Below are 23,447 nucleotides of genomic sequence, written 5' to 3' on the forward strand. Positions count from 1 at the left end.
AAAACTACAAACAAATACAAGATTGCACTTACAGAAATAAATACACTATTTAAGATTTAACAAGGCAACCTCAGACCATATTTAGTGCCCTTTTTTTAAAGATTTAATGCAGTAGAAAGGCCTTAAAACATTAGCATTCACACTTTTAGACTATAATGGTGGATAACAGATTTAGACCAGACTAAAATGGAAGCAGAAAAGGATACAAGTATAGACGAAATGCAGAAATCAGTTTTGTTTGGACGTCATAATTGTTGAATGTCATATAAACACAAGAATACATGTTCTACCAGGGCTACATTAAGAAATCAGCAAACCAAAGGGACTTTCATTGATATTAATGACAATATCCCACTACCTCATTGTCAGGTAACGTAAGTTGACCGGTGATTACATGGTTTCCATTGTGAACTACTGTATTAACCATTTTAAAACAGCCAATTTTAAAACAGCCAATAATCAAATCAAACCCCAGAAGTCGATCCAGTAAAAACCCAATGCTACGACCCAAATCAAAGTCAACTTTAATGTCAATCTTACTCAGTTTGTGTTTACAGACAGAGATCGAAATGACGTTTCGGATGTAAAATTATACAGTATACAGCTATGTATAAAATATGTATATCCTATACACAATCAACAGACACATTTACACATATGCACACATTAAGATAAAAAAACACAACAATCAATATATACAAAATAACAGTCACTTCAATTTATTAACTCCAAACTTTTGATAAGAGCAGACCTTCCTAATAAGTATGACAAATTGAACATTCATGTGACAACGTGCTGCTCTCCTCTCATATCCATCGTCACACAACAGCAGGCACATGACCGTAAGAAAGAGTTACTAAAGCCCACATTGGCTTAGCAGCAAACAAGCAACGTTTCAGAGATTACAAAATAATTGAGCCACTCTGTTTCTGACTGTGAGACTCAGTGCCCTGGCGACGTGGGACTCATGTTGTCTTTGTAGCTCTGCGGTCCGTCAGTCAGAGTTTAACTCCCACCGTGTGTGCTTGTTGATCTGTGCGGAGTCCACCAAAAAAACTATCCTTTATTTTGCCTCATTTTAATATAATGCGGCTCACTACAGAGGAGAACATAGAGCTGGGAAGCAAAGATCAGGGGACGATCAATCCTGCATTTGGGGTAAGTTTTTATTTTGTGTTATTTTTTAGGTTTGGATTTGTGACACTAACAAAATCAAAGTGTCAAACCCTGGGTGAGGGTTTCAAATGAGTCACTTGCTTAACTTTTGATTATGAACAATCAGAAGAATCAGAATCAGAATACCTTTATACGTCCGACAGAGGGAACATTTGTATTTGTTAAAGTAAGAAAAGAGCCAAAGACAGCTTAATGTTACCTAAGAAGCATTCATTAAAAAATATTAAGATAAAAAAAGAAAATATACACAATTTACATAATACACATCCTGTAACGAGCTGTTAATACAAATAATCATTATTCAAAGTCAAAGTCAACTTTATTGTCAGTCTCAAAATATGTTTGTACACACAGAAAGATCGAAATACTGTTTCCCACAGTCCCGAGGTATAAAAAAACACACATTAAAATGCAAGAACACTCAATAATTACAAAAACCCACAAAATAACCGTTTACTTCAAGTAAGCAGGATATATGTAAAGAAAGATGATGTACATAGTGCAAATGAGAGTGCAAAAACTGTCCATAGCAGCGTAAAAAGTGAATGTTATTCATATATTATTACTATAATGATTATGCTTTAACTAACAGACAAATAGAAAGGTAACTGAACTAAGAGCATCCATAACATTCACCTGTTTGCAACTCACAAATTATGAATCACTTGAATATAGACTCTTATGGGACTACTTCTATTCTATTGTATTGTATTTACTTGCACTATTTTATCTGTGTTATTGTGTTGCACTGTTGGAGGAGCCTGTGACCTAAGATGTTCCTCGACATAACTACACTGTAGCTATGTACGAATGACAATAAAAGCCTTGAATCTTGAATCTTGTAAGTACAATGCTGGTTTCTTACGTTATAGCAGTAGCAGCTAAATGTAAGCCAGTGTGGAATGTGAAATGACCAAAGTGTGATCACTTATACAATACCACTGGATATTTCATTGGAATCAATTTCATGCTGTTTTAATGTCTGTCGAAAAAATATCAGCCCTGAGCGTAGATGGAACAAAGAGCTCCAAGTTCAAGCTAGTAATTCTCTTTGACAAAACGTCTAACAAGAAACTTAATAAAGGTTTTTCAGGCAGGGATGTGTGTTATTTGCGAGTACGGTATGAATGCCTAGCTGCATGGGGTGTGAAAGTGGACACAGCTGAGCTCAGGGTGGATGGTTTCTCTTACTTAACTGAAGAATTTGAGAAAATGGGAATACAAACAAACACCACAGCTTTGTCTGCAGATGGGTAAACACGTCAAACTGTCAACACCCGAACAAATAATACAGGACAAGGAACATGGCCACTATTGTTTATGTTATTTTCTTTTGTCTTGTTTCTGTTCTGATTGTATGTGAAGCGTCTTTGAGCATTAGGAAAAGCGCTATGCAAATCCCATGTATTGTTATTATTATTTTATTACCTACTGTACCTGAAACAACAAAAAAACGATATGCTTTTACCATACAATGTTGAGCCATGATTTCAATATTTCGTCAATCAATGGAGATTGCTGGCTTTGGCTTCAAGATTAAGTTTTCATAATTAATATTTAGACTTTGAGCATAAACATATAATTCAAGGATCTTCTTTTGAACTTTTGAAGGTAATCAAAATGCAGTATCAAAGTCAAAGCTCAAGTCAAAGTCAACTTTATTGTCAATCTTTCAGTTTGTATGTAGACAGAGAGATCAAAATACTGTTTGCCACAATCCAGACGAATACAGAATACAAATATGTACAACAATATGTATAAACATATATATACAAAACCAACAGACACATTTATATATATGCACACATTAAAGACAACAGTATGTTTTCAACAAAACACATCTTAACTTAAAGGTCCCATGTCATGCTTTTCTGGTTATTACCCGTCCCCTTGTGTGTTATGAAGCTTTTTATGCATGTAAACGGTCTGCAGGGTCACAAACCCTCAAAGTACACCCTGTAGCGAGTAAAACTCTAACACAGAAAATACCTGTCTATGCTGCCCCAGAACGCCTCGTTGAAGATTTCTCTTTTTCCATTGTTTACTTCTTGGGTATAGTGACGTAACGGCTCCCGCGGACTTCCTCACACACACACACTCAATCTTTTCTCAGCTGCAGTTCCGCGGATTTCTCAGCCTGAACTCAGCCTGAGACGGCGGGACGCGGCAAGGCTCGGCCTGGGCTCGGCCTGAGCACACACACAGACTCACAGCCAGGCTGCGGGTGTGTGTGTGTGTGTGTGTGTGCTCGGGCTGGATTCGGGCTGGGTTTTGCTGTGTCTCGCACAATATAAATCTATTCTAGTAGAGCTCAACAATGGAATTATAATCAGTAGAAATGGCCATGTCATGGGACCTAAGTGTACTCCTGGGAGGAAGTTGCTGGATCTTTTAAGAATATTTGGGGACAACGTCACCCTACTTTAAAGTAAGATGTTGCCTCTATTGTAACAGCTGTGTATGTTGGAGCAATTTTAAGATTTCGAAAAAGAAAAAAAAATCTTCTACAAACAAATACAAGATACATCCTTCCACTTACTTATAGTAAATACACTATTGAAGATTTAACTAGACAACCTCAGACCATATTTAGTGCCTTTTAAAAAAATATTTCCTGCAGTGGAAAGGGCTTAAAACATCAAATTAATATAATTTAAAATCCCAGCAGTCACACTTTTAGACTATAATGGTGGATAACAGATTTAAACCAAATGGAAGCAGATACATGTGAAGAAGACATGCAGAAATCAGTGACTTTTTGGACGCTTTAATTTGGTAATACAATATTTTAATGTCATAATTGTTGAATGTCATAAGCACAAGAATACATGTTCTACCAGGGCTACATTAAGAGATCAGCTAACCAAAGGAATGACAAAGCAAATGGGTTTTTGGCATATTGCTTGTCATTTATACAAGTGAACTTTTGTTTGTCAGTGCACTCACGAGTCGAGGCGAAGCCAATCGTGGGTTTCAGGTATCGACACAGGAAAGAGGCAAAGCTCCAAAAACAGGGGCTTCCTTCATGAAGAAAAAACATCCGCCTATCCGCATGTCTCACATCTCTTATTACTTAATGGTGGACTGTAGTATTCTCTTCATACAAGAACACTGTCAAGGTTCAGTAACTCTGACCCTTGATCTACTCAATGGTGGTTGTTTTTAATGCTGGTGATAACATGGCTTTAGGGTTATTCTAGTTGTTTTTATTCATATTAAAAACGTTATTGACATTAGCAAAAGTGTTATAAGAAGAAGTTATCGTCTTGATATTTTGTTGCAATCAAATTCATTATAACAAAGTGACCAATTACTTTTTCCAAAGTCGAATGGGAAAGCCAACGAAAAAAAGAAAACACAACTTTTAGTGGGTCGTAGTGGAAGTTTTTGAACATAGCAAGTCCTGTATCCACGTGTGTTGCATGCATGTTTGTATGTGAGCGTGGACATCTATATAGACTGTCAGTCACCTGCTAGCGTGCCAGTCTCATGAGACATGGTCACAGTAAGAAATGCTCAGTTTGCTTTAACATTTCTTAAGCCTTTTGTTGATTCGGAAAAACGTATTTTCTCATTTTTAAAGTTTTATAATGAAAGCTATATCTGATATAACCTTGGCATGTATTTCATTGTGGGTATGTTAATAACAGTTAAGAGTATGTGGAAAAACATGAAATAAAGAACCAAACAACTTCTTTCTTTGATGACATAAGCTATTTTATAGTTTCTTTACCAACTCTATTGTCAATCTTTCAGTTTGTGTGTACATTCAGAGAAATTGAAATACTGTTTCCCACAATCCCGAAGATAGAACGTTAGAAACTGTGACTCTCAACACTATATTTCCGTAGTAACACACCAACACTATCCTACTGTTACTGTGAGTAGGTGAAACCACACAGAAAAGGCACATATGATGATTGCTAGTGTTTAATAATGATGTCTTAGAGCAGGGGTGTCAAACTCAAATACACAGTGGGCCAAAATTAAAAAATAGGTACTAGTCGAGGGCCGGACTGGTTCAATGTTTATTGCAGAACTTATTGAAATGAACTTATTGCACATATTAAATCTGGAACTAACAAAGCTTAAATTATTGCCGATAAAAACAACATTAAACATTAAATAATCAGTTGCATTCATTTCTTATGGCTCTATCTGGAGCTTTTCCAGAGTCATTTCTTATGATTACATTTTTCAGTAACAGCTTCAAAAAAACTATTCCCCTCAAAGAACAAACCAAACATGCCCTGTTGTCGCAAGAAACAAAGTGCAGAAGGAAACATCCATGTAAACTCAGTGTGCTGCTCTGTGATGCTAGCTCAAGCCAGATACTTGGCATCTCATCTTGGGTGCAAGTTCATCAATGTTCGGGGTCAGGCTCTGAGCTGAGGAGACCCTCAGGATGGAGTGAAGGTGTGCGTGCAATATACCGGCGGGCCAGATCTAATAGTAATTAGAAATTATCCTGCGGGCCGAAATTAAATCCACCAAGGGCCTGATTTGGCCCCCGGGCCTTGAGTTTGACACATGTGTTTTAGAGTCTGCTACCCAGTAAAGGTAAAACATGTTGATGGCACTTTAGGTAATGTAGGTACAATACATGGTTGATATTGAATATAGCTACACTGGTTAGGCTATCAATGTGAGCCCCGAGTAGAAGAACCTGAGTAAACGTGACCTTACTGTCGGGTTATATAATGACAAGTTGAGCAATGAGTGTTCGGGTGTGACCTCGGACATTGAGGAGGAATTCTGGGAAAACAGTGCCCTCCTTCACTCAGAGAAAAAACTTCAGGAACAGGCTACTGGAAACCAGCCACATTAACCATTAATCAAAGAGCATTTTTAAATATTAACTTTGATACATGAAACAAATTGGAATAACAAGATAATGACCTGTTGAGGAAATAATAAGATCAGATAAAATGTACTGAAGGGAAATAATACAAATTGGCCTTTGGATTAAAATATGAAAAGCAGATGACATTGCTGTTTTGCTTTACAAAATCATTATATTGTAGGTTAAGGCTTTTAAAAGTCCTGCTCATAGAATAATAACCTCAAAAAGTTGACAGATGCTGCAGACAGTGGTCATCCAGACATAAAACCCTGGTCCTTCTGCGGCATCACAGCATTGAGAAACCACTGAACCACTGAACCACTTCTTTCTGCAGTATGCTTTACAGTCGTTAACTAAGCACGCCTCTTGTGGATCATCCATACAGCCAGAAAACTGATTTGTCTTACCACGCTTCATTTATCCGTCCATATCGTCACAACTGTGTCTGTGACGCAGGAGGCACACATCTCAGCACATGATGCTGTGCACTAAATAATCCCACTGGTCAGCATTAGGGATGATTCACCACACTCTGAGCACCACATATCTCTATGTATCTACTGGTTCTCCACTGCTAATTCTCCTTTGGATGAGCTTCATTTAAAACGTGTTGTCATTGTTAATGAATGTAACTGCAGTGTTGCAACATATTGATACCTGCTTGAAGCATTATTAACGTTTTTTTGGGGACCTATTATGCAAAATCCACGTTATCATGTCTTGTATACATCAACATGTGTCCCCTCTGTGTAAAGAGTTTCAGGAAAAAAGATTTGCTCACTTTTTGTCCTGATCCATTTATATAAAAACCTGTCTGAAAATGAGCTGATCAGATTTTAGCGACTTTATGTCATAACGATTTTTTGTCTTGTGTAACCATTAGCCCATCACCAACAAAGAATGGATTTAGATGTAAACACCACAGCACTTATAGTCCCACTGACAGAGTAAGACCTCCATCAAGACTACCTACAACATTAAAATACACTCTGAATTGTTATTTCATCACAGATTTTTAAATGTACTAAAATGTTACTGCTAAAATTATTTGGAGTGACTTTGAATACACAGATGTTATGTATTACTGTGTATTTTCAATGCTTATAATGCTACTTTTTAGTTCACCCAAATCACACACCAAAAAATATTTTCCTCTCTGATCGTATGACACCTTGGAGACTATTTCTTTCTATTTAATTTTTTTGAAGTATTGCCTTTTATAAAGTGTTACAGCACATTAGAGTTATGACAGAGCATAAGGAGAAAGAGAGGGGGGGGAGATAACATGTAACAAATGTCTCGAGTGAATCAAGCCAAGAAAATTGTAAAGACGTGGTCCGTGTCGTACACCCAGAGGCTCGTGAGATTTATCTATCCAACTATCATCCAACTACAAAAGCCAAAAGCTTCTATCATCAAACATATGTCATTCCAGAAACAGTGACATTTTTCTGGATAATCCACAAACAATACTCTCAAACGTTTTCATGGGGACTTTTTCTCTCATAGAAAGTATTTCCAATTTGAACAGTTCACAAAGAGGTCTGTTGAATATCCAGAGTCACAGGGAAATGTTTTTGGACAGGCAAGTTGCTTTTTTTGTTAAATCGCCAAAGTAATTTAACAAACAACATTATAGCATTTTGGTACAGCAAAAAATGCGCTTTTTTTTGTAATTTCGGTGACCTAGAGACAGTCGGTCCACTATTAATTATGTTAATCCTTCTAGGCAAGGCAAGTTTATTTATATAGCACCTTGAATAACACAGGTACATGAATACAAGTTACAGTGCAGTGTAAGATGTGAATAGTTCAATTAAAAGCAGCGGCAAAAATAAAGTCTTCAGCCTGGATTTAAAAGTAGTCAGAGCTTACTGTCATGCCCTCCTCTCTTGTTACTAGTGCAGGTAGATAACCACTAGATGGAAGCAATTGGCCGTGCAGCAGTCACTAAAGCAAACATGTGTGTTCACTACCTGCTGAGAACTTTATGACAAGAGAGTAAATCAAAGACAGAGGAAATGCGATGCAGATGGGCCCACATTTGTTATGACTCCATCATGTGACTCTTGTGTGAGACAGACACAACGTAGTGATGTGTACAACAAGGCATTTCTCTTGTTTGAAGTGATAACTGAATGTTAGACTGACTGTCTGGTTTCAGAGCAGCAGCTTCAGCATGTGGCTTTGTCCCCGGTGGTCGGACCGAGATGTGCAATGACTGTCTAGAAAAGATTTAGTGTTGTCTGCTGGTTGTAGTGTTTAATATGGATACATCAAATGAGAGGATGAACAAAAAACAACATTACAAGTCTATAATAGTGCACATTTGACTGAGACTCGTGTCATTTCTGGTGATGGAGAATACCTTTGACGTGGAAACTCGTAATTGTTTTAGTCTTTGACTGCAAGGCTCCATTCACTGATAAACAACATTACTAAAGCTGGGTTTTAAAAGCCATTCTATTATTATTGCAGGGATATTTTTGGTGAACAGGTAAACTTAATAAATCCTCAATTTGGTTAAAGGGCCAAATAAGGCTGAGATAATCTGTTTATTTTTGTTGTTTCGTCCAGGGTTTAAATTGAGTTTTGGTGAGGGGTGTTCTTCCAACCCACATCACACGTTTAATCTTCTTCTTAATCAACATCTTTAACTGCTTTACTGTCTATTAATGCTGATATCAAAGTGTTTTTTATGATGTGGGAGGAAATGGTCTGAACAATTCTTTGTTTACACTCCTTTTAAACCAAGTATTTTTTGGACTATGACCATGACTTAAACATTATAGTCTTTTTCTTAGAATATGCCACATTTTTTACACCCTTGTCCTCGCAGTGCCATGTTAAATGTCAAATGTCAATACCAACTCTCCCACCACTTCCACCTTTAAAACACCCTTCAAACAGACACATTCTCAATAGTTTTTACAAGCCCTTTAGGCACTGATCGGTCCCATGTGGAGTGCGTTAAGAGGGGACTGACCTTTGCATTTAAAAACAGCCAAATGGTCACATGTGATGTCCCATAAAATACCGTGTACACAAATATACAGGGTGGCGTGTGGCGTAGTGGGTTGTCCGTATGTGTTCGGATCAGGGGGTCACAGGTTCAAACCCCACTGCAGTCAGCATGTTGTTGTGTCCTGTGGGGATTGAGTATGTAAGTCGCTTTGGATAATAGCGTCTAACAAGTAACATGTAATGTAATGTAAAATATATATACAGAAGTAAGAAAGTTTGCCGTATTCATTATGAAATGCATAGTAATGTTAGGTTGATGTTTTATCTACATATAAGATACATGTGTAGTTCTTTGACGTCATCCGTCGCTTGTGGACTGTTTTAAGAAGGAGATGACCTCAGTATTTGAAGATAGCCCCTGGTCTCGCATATATCAGGCCCCGGCTCCACGAGGACAAATACGGCAAAACGCATCGGAGTAACGCAAACGCAACCGCAAAAAACCTTCCGTCCCCACGCAATATACACCGGATTGTGTCAAGCTCCACGAGACGGCTCCGTTTACATCCAAACGCTGGAAAAGCTGCAGTACATATGCCGAACCTGTACGTGGCGCTGTAACTTCCTCCACAAAAGCAGCAACTTCCTCCACAAAAGCAGCGAAGAAGAATGGTTGTCATGGCTGCACTTCTGTGTATTCTCCGCGGTGGGGGCCGACAGAACCGGGCAGAGTTTTTCGCCGGTCAACGTGTGTTAAAGTTTAAATCTTCCGGACAAAATTATAAAAGTGCCGGTCAAAGGTCTTCATTGTTATTTATTGAGCTTTAAAACAAATGAATAACGACGATATAATGATATATAATCATCAAATACATCTCTTTTTCCTCTCTTCTGACAGCGTCAGTGTCTGTCTCATGCAGCAGCTGATCCTGTAATGAGTGACCCGACAGTAAAAATGAACATATTTATAACTAGTTTAGGTAGTTTGAGAGGTAATTAAAATAGCTAAGGGTGGTGATCTGACTTGAAGTGTGTGTTTTGCTCCCGCTGCTTCACAGCGGCAGGAGCTGCGTGTCTCCGTCCTGTCAGATTAGACTTCACTCGCGTTTATGTCCATATCGAGATAAAGATAAATAATCTGAATTCAAGGAGGAGCTCCTGTAGATGTTGCACAAATAACTGTAGCATGGTCAGTAGCGACTGGAGCACGATAGCAACCCTGCGGGGGAGAGGCGGGGCTATGAAAACGAATGACCGTATAGGCGACTCCACGGCCCCGTTGGACCCCCCAGAGCGCTCCGTTCCCAGATCTATCCACCTTTGGACCCGTTTTCGTTTGCGGGGTCTGTTTCTACGTTTCCCTTACGGTGTCGTCGAGCTTAGAGGGCTATACGCATGAGAAATATGCGGATTCAACCCGTTTTCGTCCTCGTGGAGCCGGGGCCTGAGGTAGCAGGATCACTCTGTCTTATTATTCATCCGTTTGCTCACATCCCTCATTATCAGATATCACATTCCTCCAAAGGATGTCAAATGCATTCCTGTGAACACCCTGCACAGATCAGGGTGCCAGTGCTTCACAGAGACATTGCCAATTTCAAGCCAGATGTGACTAAATAGGGTCTCAAACCAAAGTTTACTCATTGTCCTAAGTGTTTTTGTTGTTTTAGCTTTAAGGTTATTTGTATGGTTACATTTGGTCTGCATACTTGTCTTTAGCATCCTTTTTCAATGCTAAAATGTTTCTTAAAAATGCTTATTTAGTATTATCCTGATATATTTCTTTTTTGATTTACTTTGCAATTTCTAACTTATTTTTTTAGATTGTTTTTGTTCGCACCACCAGATAGCAAAGCAAATTCCTTGTATGTGTTAACGTAATAAACTTCATTCTGATTCTGATGCAGGTTTTGTAAGTAGAAACATATTTGTGTTTAATGATACAGAAATATAAACTACATTTGCAAATACTTTAATAACTTTGAACAAACATTTCTAACAAAAATTATAACGAATGGCATACAATACAATACAATACAATCCAGCTTTATTTATACAGCACTTTAAACCTCCAGACCAAAGTGCTGTACAGGCAAATAAACAAAACAAAACATACAAAAAGGTCCAGCTCAGCTCACACACCATAAAACAAGTACAAGTAAAAGCAATAGACAATTTAAAAGCAATAAAAGCAACGCTCTAAAAGATGTTAATACGCTAAGGAGAAGAGGTGGGTTTTAAGAAGCGATTTAAAAGCAGGCAGTGTGGCGGCCTGTCTGACGTGCAGGGGCAGATCGTTCCACAGTGTGGGAGCCGCTACAGAGAAGCAACGCCCCCCTTTGATGTCAAGTACCTCAAGTTAACATATTTTGAATGTTACGTTTATTGAGCCAACATTTACATTTCATGTATATATTTTTTTCACTTTTATTGACTGAAATTAAGAGCACTACAATTGCAGGTTTGAATCCTGCATGTGGTCCTTTTACAGTAATCTCCTCAATCTCTGCCTTTTCAAACCTTTCAACACATAGAAAACTAAGCATAAATCAACTGATACATGTCAATTTTGTTATGTAATTTAGATTTTGAGATAGGAAACTCATGAAATGTATTTGGTCGCTCAAATGTTTAAGGACAAATGAAAAAAGTAGACATCTAGCCTTTTTTAGAAATGATGGGCATTTCTTTACAAAAGTAAATGTAATAATCTGTATAAACTTTTATTTTGACACCTTCCCTGAGAGTATCGCTTCTCTCTCATCAATCATGGGTGTGCCCCTATCATGGCCACATGTACATATGCATGCTTAATTGACCACAATAATTAATTCATAATCATATATCATGATCTTATTTGTATATCACATTTGTTTTTCGTATTGAAACTTATGTTACCTCATATTAACCACCTGACCTACTCCATTGGTCTTTGGGTGGTCAGAGGAAAGCCAGAACATTCATTGTTACATACCTAAAGACCAGAGGACTAACCTTTAAATGCATTTCCTCCCATGATCTATGCTGTGCTTGATCTCAGCAAAAATGATTTAAATGGCAAGAAAATCATTACTTTCCCAGAAAAGGATGTTTTCAAGATGAAGATGTAGACAATAAGATCTCCAGTTTCAAGGTGCTTTGATATTTGTAGGAGTATATTGAGGTGACCTGAAGGTTAAAGACATTGCCTCTTATGGCGCGTTTCCACTACAGCCCGCAGCCCGGTTTAAGAGGGCTGTGACGTCAGCGGCCCGTTTGTGGTTGCGTTTCCACTTGGCCTAGTACCGGCCGGCGGGTCCTAATTCACAGTTTTTCTGGCCTCATAAAATCGTGGGGCCAGGGCCAAAGACAACCGGGCTGAGTTTGTGACGTCAACGCTCTCGGCTGCTGATTGGTCGGAGAGAATCGTCACAATCTGCGCGCTAGATAATCCATTTTTACAAACAGCATTTTTGTTAACAGAGGAGCTACAACAATGGCAAAGAAAAGCACACCATGGTCGGTCGAGGAAGTGACGACGTCCATTATATTGCAAATGATAAGGTCCAGCGGGTGCTCGACGGGACAACTCGCAATATCAAAGTCTTTCAGGAGGTCTCTACACAGACACTGGACTCTCCAACGGCGTTACTGGAGTCTGCATGGTACGTTTTTGCTAACGCTCTGTTATTTGCTTGAAAGCTTTGTGTCCCTGCTTTGTGTCCCTATCTGTTCTAAAGCTCACTTCTAACAAATAAGTCTATTTTATCCTTACATTTATGTTCGACAACCCATGGTTTTATGGAGCCCCGAAGGCTAGCTAGGCAGATAGCATTAGCGAGAGCTATTGTTTGCTAACACCATATGTGCCATTGTTTACGTTCAGTTTGTCTTTTCTATAGTTGTTGTTGCTATTTATAATATTGTGCTGCAGTAGTTTGTGGAATTTACAAGTCATGTTTCTGTTCTAGATGATTACATTGGGACTAGCGAGGAGGAAGAGTTCCGAACAACGTCCTCTGCATCAACAGCACAAACCGAGGAGGAGACGATCTGGCCCTGCAGGAACGGCAACTGGCCCAGCAGAATCAATGCCATGTCTTATCTTATTGCTTGTTGATAAATAATTGCACCCACCAGCGATCGCACAGAAAGATGGCATCATCTAGGCGTCCCTCTGCAGTCAGAAATATCATAAACACCATCGTCCACAAAGCACTGTACAGGGGTTTATGGATTTAAGAGAATACTTATCACAGTGAAACCTTTATCATCTGTTGCAATTAAAGCAAATAAGAGAATAAATACTTGGTTAAATAATACATTTTAACTCTTTAGCAGGACAACTCTGCATACTGTTTGAAATTGAGTTTGCTAGCTTGAGGTCCTCCTCTAAAACATAACATTACATAATGGTATTAAGAATACATGATAAATACATGTAGTAAAAATTACTCAATTGTAATACCCTCGTTGTGCTAGACTCAAACACATTGCTTATATATTTCAAAGAGAAGAGAACAAAATAAAACACCTATACAAAGAGAGCGGTGCACAGCGCTTAATATTTACTTGCACTATATTTCTGTTGATCTGGGTTATTGTGTTGCACTGTTGGAGGAGCCTGTGACCTAAGATGTTCATTGTCATAACTACACTAGCTATGTTCGTATGACAAAATAAAAAACCTTGAACCTTGAGGCTGTGTCTTTCAGACAAACCATCATAATCATATTATTTTATGCTGTGGATACTTTAGCCTCCATCCATGTTAACAATTTTTTACACTTGCATTTATGAATATAGTTCTGTTGTGTTTTACACTTTTGTATTTATGTTTATAGTTTGCTTTGATATTTGCTTAATTTATTAGATTATTATTATTATGGGGGCAGTACTGGTGCTTGAAATTCAAATATTTACTAAATAGTCAATTCTGATAACATTTTTTTGGTTTAAATAATTTGACAAACACATGTATGTGAAAAAGAAAAGATGTATTTATGTTCAATACAATGAATATTTAGGTATTACATTATACATTCTAGGTATTCAGGTAGCACATCAGACCCAAGTAACATGTAATGTAATGTTGACTAACTTATAACGAGCAAAACATTCCGGTTTTTATCATATATTATACAATTCCGCCTTTTCATTTTATACACAAATGTCGCTTTCTCACAATGTCCTCAGTATTTATTGCTTTTATCAATGAATAAACATGTATTACATTTTGCAAACATGAAAAAACACATCAGTTTTACACATTTTTAAACACCTTAATTCCTGAATGACAACTTCGCTGTTTTCTGTTCATAATGCCCTCTTTTGAATTCATGTAATGAACGTAGGTTTTCCTCAGGCATCCTGAAGTTCTCCACCCACTGAGTGTGTGAAAGATGGAACAATCACATTCCACCACTCGGTAGCTCGGTCGGTAACTTCTGAAATACACAAACAAAAGCATACATATTTTAATACGTAAAAGTGGTAGCTACAATTAATTAAATACTTGAAATACTTTGGTCGTATAGGGAGCGTGAGCCTAAACACATTGCTAGTTAGCGAACGTTAGCTTACCAAGTAGCATTGTAGTTAGTAGTGATTCGAGTCGTCCTGTAGTCTCTGCGGCGTAGGAGGACTGCCCGAACTCTCGCGTCAGCTTCTTCTATACGTCGCCTCTTTCGAAACGACTCTTGTCTATTTCTTGTGATAATAAACCACACAGCAAAAAACAAGCAAACGATCGCTTTCACATCTTCACATCCTCCATTGTTGTGTCGCATTGAAGATGACGTCACGGCAGTTTTAAGCAGCGTCGCTCCGCCTATACTGCGTTACTATAGATACTACCCCAGTTCCTAAACTGTAATGGAAACGCGCCATAAAGTGAGCTGGTCCTAACGAGGCCAATCGCGGCCCAGCCATACCGAGCGGGGCCGAGCGAGGCCGTATAGTGGAAACGCGGCATTAGAAACTCAAAGTTAAGGGAGTTACACTTTACATAGTTTATGTCATTTAGTTGACACTTTGATGTCAAGTGCCTTATATCACCAATGCACACAATGAACTCATATAACCTCTTGAATTGTTGGCTTTATTGATAACACATGCACATTTTACAAGCTGAAGAAAGTGTCATCTCATTGACATTTGTGGTTGGTTGGATGTGGAAAATAAAATGTGCCTTTTTATAATTATGTGAAAACATTTTCTGTCCCTTCTCTGGAAAGTCAGAAGTAGACCTTGCATAGTCCACCATTTATATGACTGGATACCTCAGACTTTCAAGAATAAATAGTATTAACATTAAAGGGGACCTATCATGCAAAATGCACTTTTGTACGTCTTTTATACATGAATATGTGTCCCTGGTGTTCCAGAGAACTCACCAAGTGTCAGAAAACACAACCCTCTCTATTTTCCTCCATACCCAAATCTCTAAAAAAGGGGCTGCAACGGATCTGATAAAAACTGATCCAGATTTGAACACTGTCCTGACGTCAGGACAGTGGCGCTACGGCTATTGGGCCAACTCCACCAATCAGGAGGAGACAGCCATGGCCATTGCCGTTCGAAAGCGCTGGAGACGCTGTAGTACATATGCCAGGCCTGTAGATGGTGCTGTTCTCACTGAATCTGCCCTTGCACAAACAGAGCTAAAAAATGTCAAATTGAGCAAAATGAGGCATGGCTAAAATGCATGATCTGTTTGGTATTTTGAAAAAAACAAAGTATAAATATGCCTTATATAGGTATGGTCCTACACTATATTATTCAAATATAGCATGATAGGTCCACTTTAAGGTAATGAAAGACAGCTATTAACAAGAGGCACATCACAAAATTGGGGCAATGGATTTTTGGATCAGGCATATGATGAGAGGAGAACACTGAGACGGGCTGAGGGAGGCTGTCTTGATGAATGGAGAAGTCAGTGGGAAGTGAAATTGAACTGAAAGAAGTTAGTAAAACAGAAATATTGCCAAGGCTGTAACAAAACTGATGTGACCTTCTACAAAGCACCAGCTTCACCAGTGATAATAATAAAAACAACACATTAAAGACCACAGAGCTATTCTTCTGCATTTCTTATTCCTTAAACACCCTATTCTCGTATTTTTAATGTACAGCTTTTGAATGCAAACTCAACCAAACTTGGTTCAAGGTTCAAGGTTCTTTATTGTCAATCTGACATAGCTACAGAGTAATTATGCAGTTGAAAATCTTATGTCACAGGCTTCTCCAACAATGCAACATAATAACATAACATAATAACAATAAGAGCAAGAGCAATACAAAAATAATAATAGTTATAAAAATGAAATAAAGTTATGATGTGGAATAGTGCAGTATGAGTCTATATACAAGTTATTGGAATGATATATATATATATTAGGTATTAGATACATACTACTGAGTAGCAGTTGAATGTTTGATGTTGTTTCAACAGTTCAATTGTTTAACAGTCTCACTGCCCGCGGGAAGAAACTGTCTCCGAATCTTCTTGTCCTTGCCCGGATGCTGCGGTAACGTCTGCCAGACGGCAACAGAAAGAACAGTTTGTGGCTGGGGTGATGGGGGTCTTTGATAATCCGTAGTGATTTCTTCCTGAGCCGCTGGGAGTAAAGGTCCTCCATGGATGGCAGCTCCGTCCTGGTGATGTGCTGTGCAGTTTTCACCACCCTCTGTAAAGCCTTACGATCGAGGTCGGTGCAGCTGCCGTACCAGGCCGTCATGCTGCCAGTGAGGATACTCTCTATCGTGCACCTGTAGAAGTTGCAGAGTATCCTGGAATCCATTTTGAACCTCCTCAGCCTGCGGAGGAAGAAGAGCCGCTGTCGAGCTTTCTTGGTGATGGTGGTGGTGTGAAGAGACCATGTCAGGTCCTCAGTGATGTGGACCCCAAGGAACCTGAAGCTTTTGACTCTCTCCACCGTAGTCCCATTGATGGCGATGGGGGCGTGTCCCTCTCCCTGCTGCTTCCTGTAGTCCACAATCAGCTCCTTTGTTTTGCTGATGTTGAGATGGAGGTTGTTCTCCTGGCACCAAGATGTCAGGTTTTCGACCTCCTCTCTGTATGCCGTCTCGTCATCGTCTGTGATCTGGCCGATGACGGTCGTGTCATCAGCAAACTTCACGATGGTGTTGGAGCTGTGTGTGGCCACGCAGTCGTGGGTGAACAGGGAGTAGAGGAGAGGGCTGAGCACGCAGCCTTGAGGGGCACCGGTGTTAAGAATCAGGGTGGAGGATGTGATGTTTCCCACCCGCACTGCCTGGGGTCTGCCCGTCAGGAAGTTCAGGATCCAGTCGCAGAGGGCGCTGTTGAGCCCGAGGTCTCTGAGCTTGATGGCCAGCTTGGAGGGCACAATGGTGTTGAATGCTGAACTGTAGTCAATGAACAGCATTCTCACATATGGTGCCTCCCAATCAAAGCTTCACATCCTTACATTTCACATTCACACAATAACACGGATGTTGTGCTCTTTGAACTTGGCAGTGATTCATGTTGCACTATGACATTTTCCTCCACTCTCTCTTTAAATATACATACACATAAAAACATGAAATTGGTTATACAAGGTTAAAAATGTGTGTGTGGGAGGACCACTTCGATCTATCTTGATATGATTTGGGAGATGTTGTTCACCTCACCTGCCCTCCACTATCACCCACACGGATGCTCCACTCGTCATCACTCACACTAACTGCGTACGATTGGTATTTATGTCTCTCATCTGAGCCCAACTGAAGCAACAGCTCTACATTACAGTGAAGATGGAAGTATTTCCCAGAGCCACCCTCAGTTTCAAGGACAGAGGAAAAAACAAATCCATTATAAAACCGTCGGCTGTTCCTCATGTGCCTGTTTTTAAATCTCGTTTAAAAACCTACTTGTTCTCCCTGTTCTCTACGTATCAGTCTCTGTTTTCTAAATTGGGGTTTTCTATTTTGCTGTGTTTTTAAATGTTTTTACATCATGTATGAGGGTCTGTGGCTACAAGTATGGTTTTATTGTCTCGTGCTTTTACATTTGTTTCTTTTTGTCCTATCGGTTTTGTCTAAATGTATTTATGCTGCTTTTTTATATATTTATTGATGTACAGCACTTTGGTCGACTCTGTTGTTTTTAAATGTGCTATATAAATATAGTTGGATTGGATTGGAAGAGCGAGTTATTAGTTTAAGGTATGTTTATGTTGTCAGAAAGTCTTGGAATTGTTTTCTTTTATTGGTCATGCGTACATAGCTACAGTGTAGTTATGACAATGAAAATCTTAGGTCACAGGCTCCTCCAACAGTGCAACACAATAAAACAGAAAAAACAGATTTTTTTTTGGAATGAATGACTTGTTAACCTTTGCTTTGCTTCTCTTCAAGGTGAAAGACAGTGATGAACAGCCCCAGCTGACAGTGGACATTGGGGATCCACACACAGAGTCCCTGGAGGAGGCCGTGGACAAAGGTTCAGATCTGGTTTACTCCCTCAACGACAGGCCGCCCTGGTACCTCTGCATATTGCTCGGTTTCCAGGTCAGTTCATCTCATCACTTGTTGGGTCAACTATGATAGTATTTATGTAAGATAGATAGATAGATAGATATATAGATAGATAGGTAGATAGATAGATAGATCCTCTCATCACTTGTTGGGTCAGCTATGATAGTATATGTGTAAGACGTTCTCTTGACACAGAAATCCTCAAACCAATTGCCAAAAGCAAATCCCTGACAAATGATCACTTTGTTAAGGTGCTTTGGACTCCACTTAACTGCAATTTAAATCATCACCTAGGCCAGGGGTTGGCAACCCGCGGCTCTCGAGCCGCATGCGTAAATGTAATCCTTGTGGCTTACTGACTGAATGTTTGTGACAGCCGCTCACAAAGGGCTAGATCATTTTTTAAGTCTTCTAAATCACCTTCTAATGTTAACTACTGTAAATGGTTTTAAGCACGTTATTGTAGGATTGTGAGAAAGTTTACTGAGAAAAGGACAGGATAGATCTGGCTGCTATATCTTCAAAACTGATACAGATGTGTATTTTGTAAATTGTGTAATCTTTGAATTTTTTTTATGCATGCTTCTTAGTTAATATTAAAGGTCACCTATCATGCTATTTTTAGGCAAAAGCATAGGTCTCAGATATATACAAATTAGGGCTGTCAGTCGATTAAAATATTTAATCGCGATTACTCGCATGATTGTCCATAGTTCATCGCGATTAATCGCAAATTAATCGCACATTTTGTATCTGTTCTAAATGTACCTTAGAGGGATATATCTCAAGTTTTTAATACTCTTATCAACATATGAGTGGACAAATATGCTTTATATGTTTGTTTATTATCATTTGAACAATGACAAATATTCTCATGAATATTAAACACAACAACCTCTGAACATTACAAATATTCGCTTCAATTCAACCTGGAACCTCTCTCATACAATAATACTGTGTGTGTGTGTGTGTGTGTGTGTGTGTGTGTGTGTGGTGACTAACAGCATCAGACGATGATGTCATAGGATGCCGGGATAGGGAGTGAGAGATGGGGATATCACTGCCTGTGTGTGTGTGTGTGTGTGTGTGTGTGAGAATGAATGTGGAGACACTGTGATGGATCGTTGAGCTATGTGCAGCTCAAGGCATATAAGCTCGAACGGGAGCTGCCTGGACGCTGCAATCATGTTGCGCGCACTATCCGTGCTGAGTGTGTAGTGTAGGTCTTATCCCTGAACGAATAAATTAAACTTGGGCGCCAGACAGAGGAATTTTTAATATAGCCAGCTGTCAAAAAATGATATGCTTTAAACACGCAGAAACAGAGGGATAGCCCGGTGACCTAGCTACTGAAGTTTACAAAAGAAAATAATAATCAACCAATTCACTTTCAACATAAAATGTCTGTATTTTTTAACCCCAAATAATAATCAGTACATTAAACAAACAACTCATGTCACAGACCATTTACCAGAAAAACTTAAATCCAATAGATACATAAACACAAACAAATAAGTCAAATTAACTCTCAAAACATCAATCACTTATGTGACACCGAGAGCCTACGATTGTTTACATCATGTGGATTGACTGTGAGTGAGTGTGGGGGGGGGGGGGGGGGAGAAGTCTTTTTTGTCCTTTGTCACTCAGGGTAAGAGTGTAGTTCAGGGGATAAGGATGTGTGAAAGTAAAGTTGTAAAGTTCTGTTTTTCCAGTCCAGAGTGTGGTGTGTGGGTGTCGAGTGCAAGAGGAGGAGAAATGATATTGGTGTAGTGAGAATAACTTAACTGAGGGTGACAGGCCAGAGTAGATCACTGGATTGTAGGTTTTAACTGGGAAGAGGAACATTAAATGTTTCCCCAACAGCTCCTGGGTTCAGTGGCAAAAACTCCCAAAAATAGCCTGATTGATCTGATGAAGTCCATACGAATCCACTTTCCTCCTTGTTAGATTCCGACTTCCTCTTGGTTCTTTCTCCTCTCTTCGAATGACATGCTGTCCTCCTTTTAACAGCACACAGGTGCCAATCATTTCCTTGATTGGTTTCCTCCAGCTTCTCTCAGGGGTGCTTGATTAGCCACTCCCCTTTTTCTCAGGGAATCTGTAGGTGTGTGTTTACTTTTCCCCCTGTCCTGCTACAAGTGTGCTGACTTTTCGTACAATGTCCCACTGTCTGGCTACCTGCATGAAGTCAAGTGCTCGGTGCAGTTGTCGGCGAAATGTTGCTCCTCTGTTTTCATTGAAACAGCTCCTTATATCCGTTAGCGCAGCTAGCTAGCACCAGATGCTAACAACAACAACAACAACACGTAAGGTGTGCCTCGCTCGCGCCACACATACACACACCCTCCCGGTCCTCCCGATGGCCAGTCCGGGCCTGCCGGTGAGCGTGGAAGTGTGGTCTGCCACAAGCGGGCGGCAGGAGCGGGGCTGTCAGCATCAGCTTGTAGATGGTATTTTACACTCGATGCGCTCTGAAACTACGGGGAGGCCGAGGACAAAAAATACACATGCGTTAATCGCGTTAAAATAATTAGTTGCGTTAATTTTTTTTTGCGCTAACGCGTTGTGTTAACTTGACAGCCCTAATACAAATATATAAAAAACATGTCTATGAAGTGTTTTGCTCAAAATACCAAACAGATCACCCATTCTAGCCATGCCTCATATCCCTCTATTTCACTTCCTGTTTCAAAAGTGCTGTTCTATTTCGTATATGGCTTCGCCCTCTAAGGCTATCGCTATTGGGTAATCCCCCTGCGCACCCGCGCAGCACTGAAACACTTGTAGTCCACGCCCCGCCCGCAAGGTGGGCCCCACCCTCGGGCTACCTTCCGGTATAAATAGGAAGGAGGCCCGACAATCTGCTCCCTCTTTTTCTTCAGCACCCCGTTACTGAAGCACAAGAGACACTTAGCGATATAACCGAGAACATGAGCAACAATTGCGTTCGAGATTGTCCCTCATGTGGATCCGGCTATATTATGAGCTACGATCAGCACACAGTATGCGAATCCTGCCTGGGGTCAGAGCACGCGTACGCGGCTCTCAGCCAGCAGGTCGCATGCAAGCACTGTGCCCGTCTCCCCTCGGACGACAGGAAGCGTAGAGCGGACGCTCTCGCTGCTGCGGCCGAGGAGGACGATTGGCCCGTCCAAGTTTTCGAGCCCGTGGACGGCAGCCTCGTGTCCCTGGAGCCGAGTGCCGGGCAGGAGTCGGACGACTCCTACCCCATCTCCCTCCACGGTTCACCGTATGGTTCTCCCCTCCCTCGGAGCAGGGTGCCGACTTGGCGGCCGAGCACGCGGTCCCCTTCTCCGTCACCACGGCGCTGCCGGCGATAGGTGGCATCTTGGGGAACTGCCAGGGATCATTTGCAAGGCGGCCGCCTGCAGAGGTCTCCCCGTTCCCCTAGCTCAGGAGAGGTGTGCTCCGGACGACATGGCCGGAGTTTTTTCGTGGGTGCAGACGGTCAGGAGTGATCCGATCTGGCCACGCTTCCCCGCCATCAGGAGGTACCAGGAGGGGGCGGCGGCGAACCCAAGGACCCTGAAGGCTCCGGTGGCCACATTTGTTCCCCTCACCAAGGTGGAGGGATTTACAGATGCTGGATTCCCAGCTCACACTGTGCGCGTCTGTCGCTGTCTCCCAGGCAAGGATCGCCGCGTGGGTGACGCAGATCCAGCGCCACCTCTGGCTGCAGCAGGCGTCGGTTACAGAGACGGCCAGGAAGGTGTTACTGGTCCATGAAGGCGGCTGCCGAACAGGCGGACGACATCCGCCAGCACGTCAGCTGGCTCCAGCCTGCTGGGCGGCCACAGCGGCACCAACGCCCGCAGCAGCCGCAGCAGCCGCAGCAGCCGCAGCAGCCGCAGCGTCCAACCCGGCCACAGCGGCAGGCGGAGAGGCATTCTCAGCAACCGCAGCCGCGGCGTCAGCGCCCGTCGGCGGCGGCAGGGGCTCCGCCCGCGTCTCCGCTCCCCTGCCACCCCAGAGACGAAGGGGTCTCTCGGCGGTGAGTCAACGGGGAGTGAGGCACTCCCGCTCTGTGTCTGCTCCACGTGAGCCTCCAAGGAAGCAGAGCCGCCTTTGACGTGTTGGGGGGGATTGTGAGAAAAATAAAATGGGTTCATTTTCCAACTTTTTGTCTGAGTCATCAGTATCAAGTGTTTCTCACATATCCTCCACTCTGTGTAAACCTGTCTATAACCTATCGGTTAGTAGCCAGCAGGGTTCGTTGCAAAAACCTGCACTTTTTAATCTATCGGTTAATAAACTGCAGAGTTTGCTAACTAAGCCAGCTGCCACCAATCTGTTGATTAGTAGACAGCAGGGCTCGCTGCAGAAGCCTGCTGGTTTTAACCTATCGGTTAATAAACCGCAGAGCTCGCGGCATTCCTCTGTCCGAGATACGTCTCCTACACACGGTCATAATAAACCCATGAGCGCCGTTATAACGCCTCATGTGGTCAACACTGCATACACCTCCACTCATCCCCTGAGCGTCTACACGCCTCATGATGAGAGCCAGAGTGAAACGCAGCGTGTGGAGGCTCCCTCACAGCCCTTTCGCTCCAGGCCCACCTTGGGTTGCCTCACAGGCAGCGGCGGCAAGGGCTTTGACGTGGCTCGTCGCCATGACGACCACAATACATCTCGAGCATGTGCGCCCGCTCTCAGAGTATTTCTCAGAGTGGCAGCGCGTGTGTCTGATGGACAGATGGATGAGCAGGCTGATCAGCAGAGGGTACACCCTGCAGTTCGCCTCCCCCCCCCCACAGTTCAATGGGATACAGGAAACACTCCTGTCATCCCAGGAACAGTGTCTTGCGCTCCAGGCAGAGCTGCGGGAACTCCTGTTGAAAGAGGCTATTTCCAGGGTTCCTCAAGGGGAAGAAAATCAGGGGTATTACTCCCGCTATTTTCTTGTCCCGAAAAAGACAGGGGGAATGAGACCCATCCTCGATCTGTCAGTTTTCAA

At 41.3% G+C, this 23,447-nt stretch overlaps 1 protein-coding gene across 1 annotated transcript in view; it reads left to right on the forward strand.

Annotated features, from left to right (window-relative positions):
• The first annotated feature begins 1,086 nt into the window (after positions 1-1,086).
• The window catches only part of si:dkey-106n21.1 (solute carrier family 23 member 2), a 79,780-nt gene continuing 57,419 nt past the window's right edge, over positions 1,087-23,447 (forward strand). Inside the window, exons 1-2 of the mRNA XM_034149076.1 lie at positions 1,087-1,158; positions 18,347-18,499. Coding sequence (XP_034004967.1) covers positions 1,087-1,158; positions 18,347-18,499 — 225 coding nt within the window. The remainder of the gene's footprint in view (positions 1,159-18,346; positions 18,500-23,447) is intronic.

This window comes from Trematomus bernacchii, unplaced genomic scaffold (genome assembly GCF_902827165.1).
Source record: "Trematomus bernacchii unplaced genomic scaffold, fTreBer1.1, whole genome shotgun sequence".
Classification (NCBI taxonomy): domain Eukaryota; kingdom Metazoa; phylum Chordata; class Actinopteri; order Perciformes; family Nototheniidae; genus Trematomus; species Trematomus bernacchii.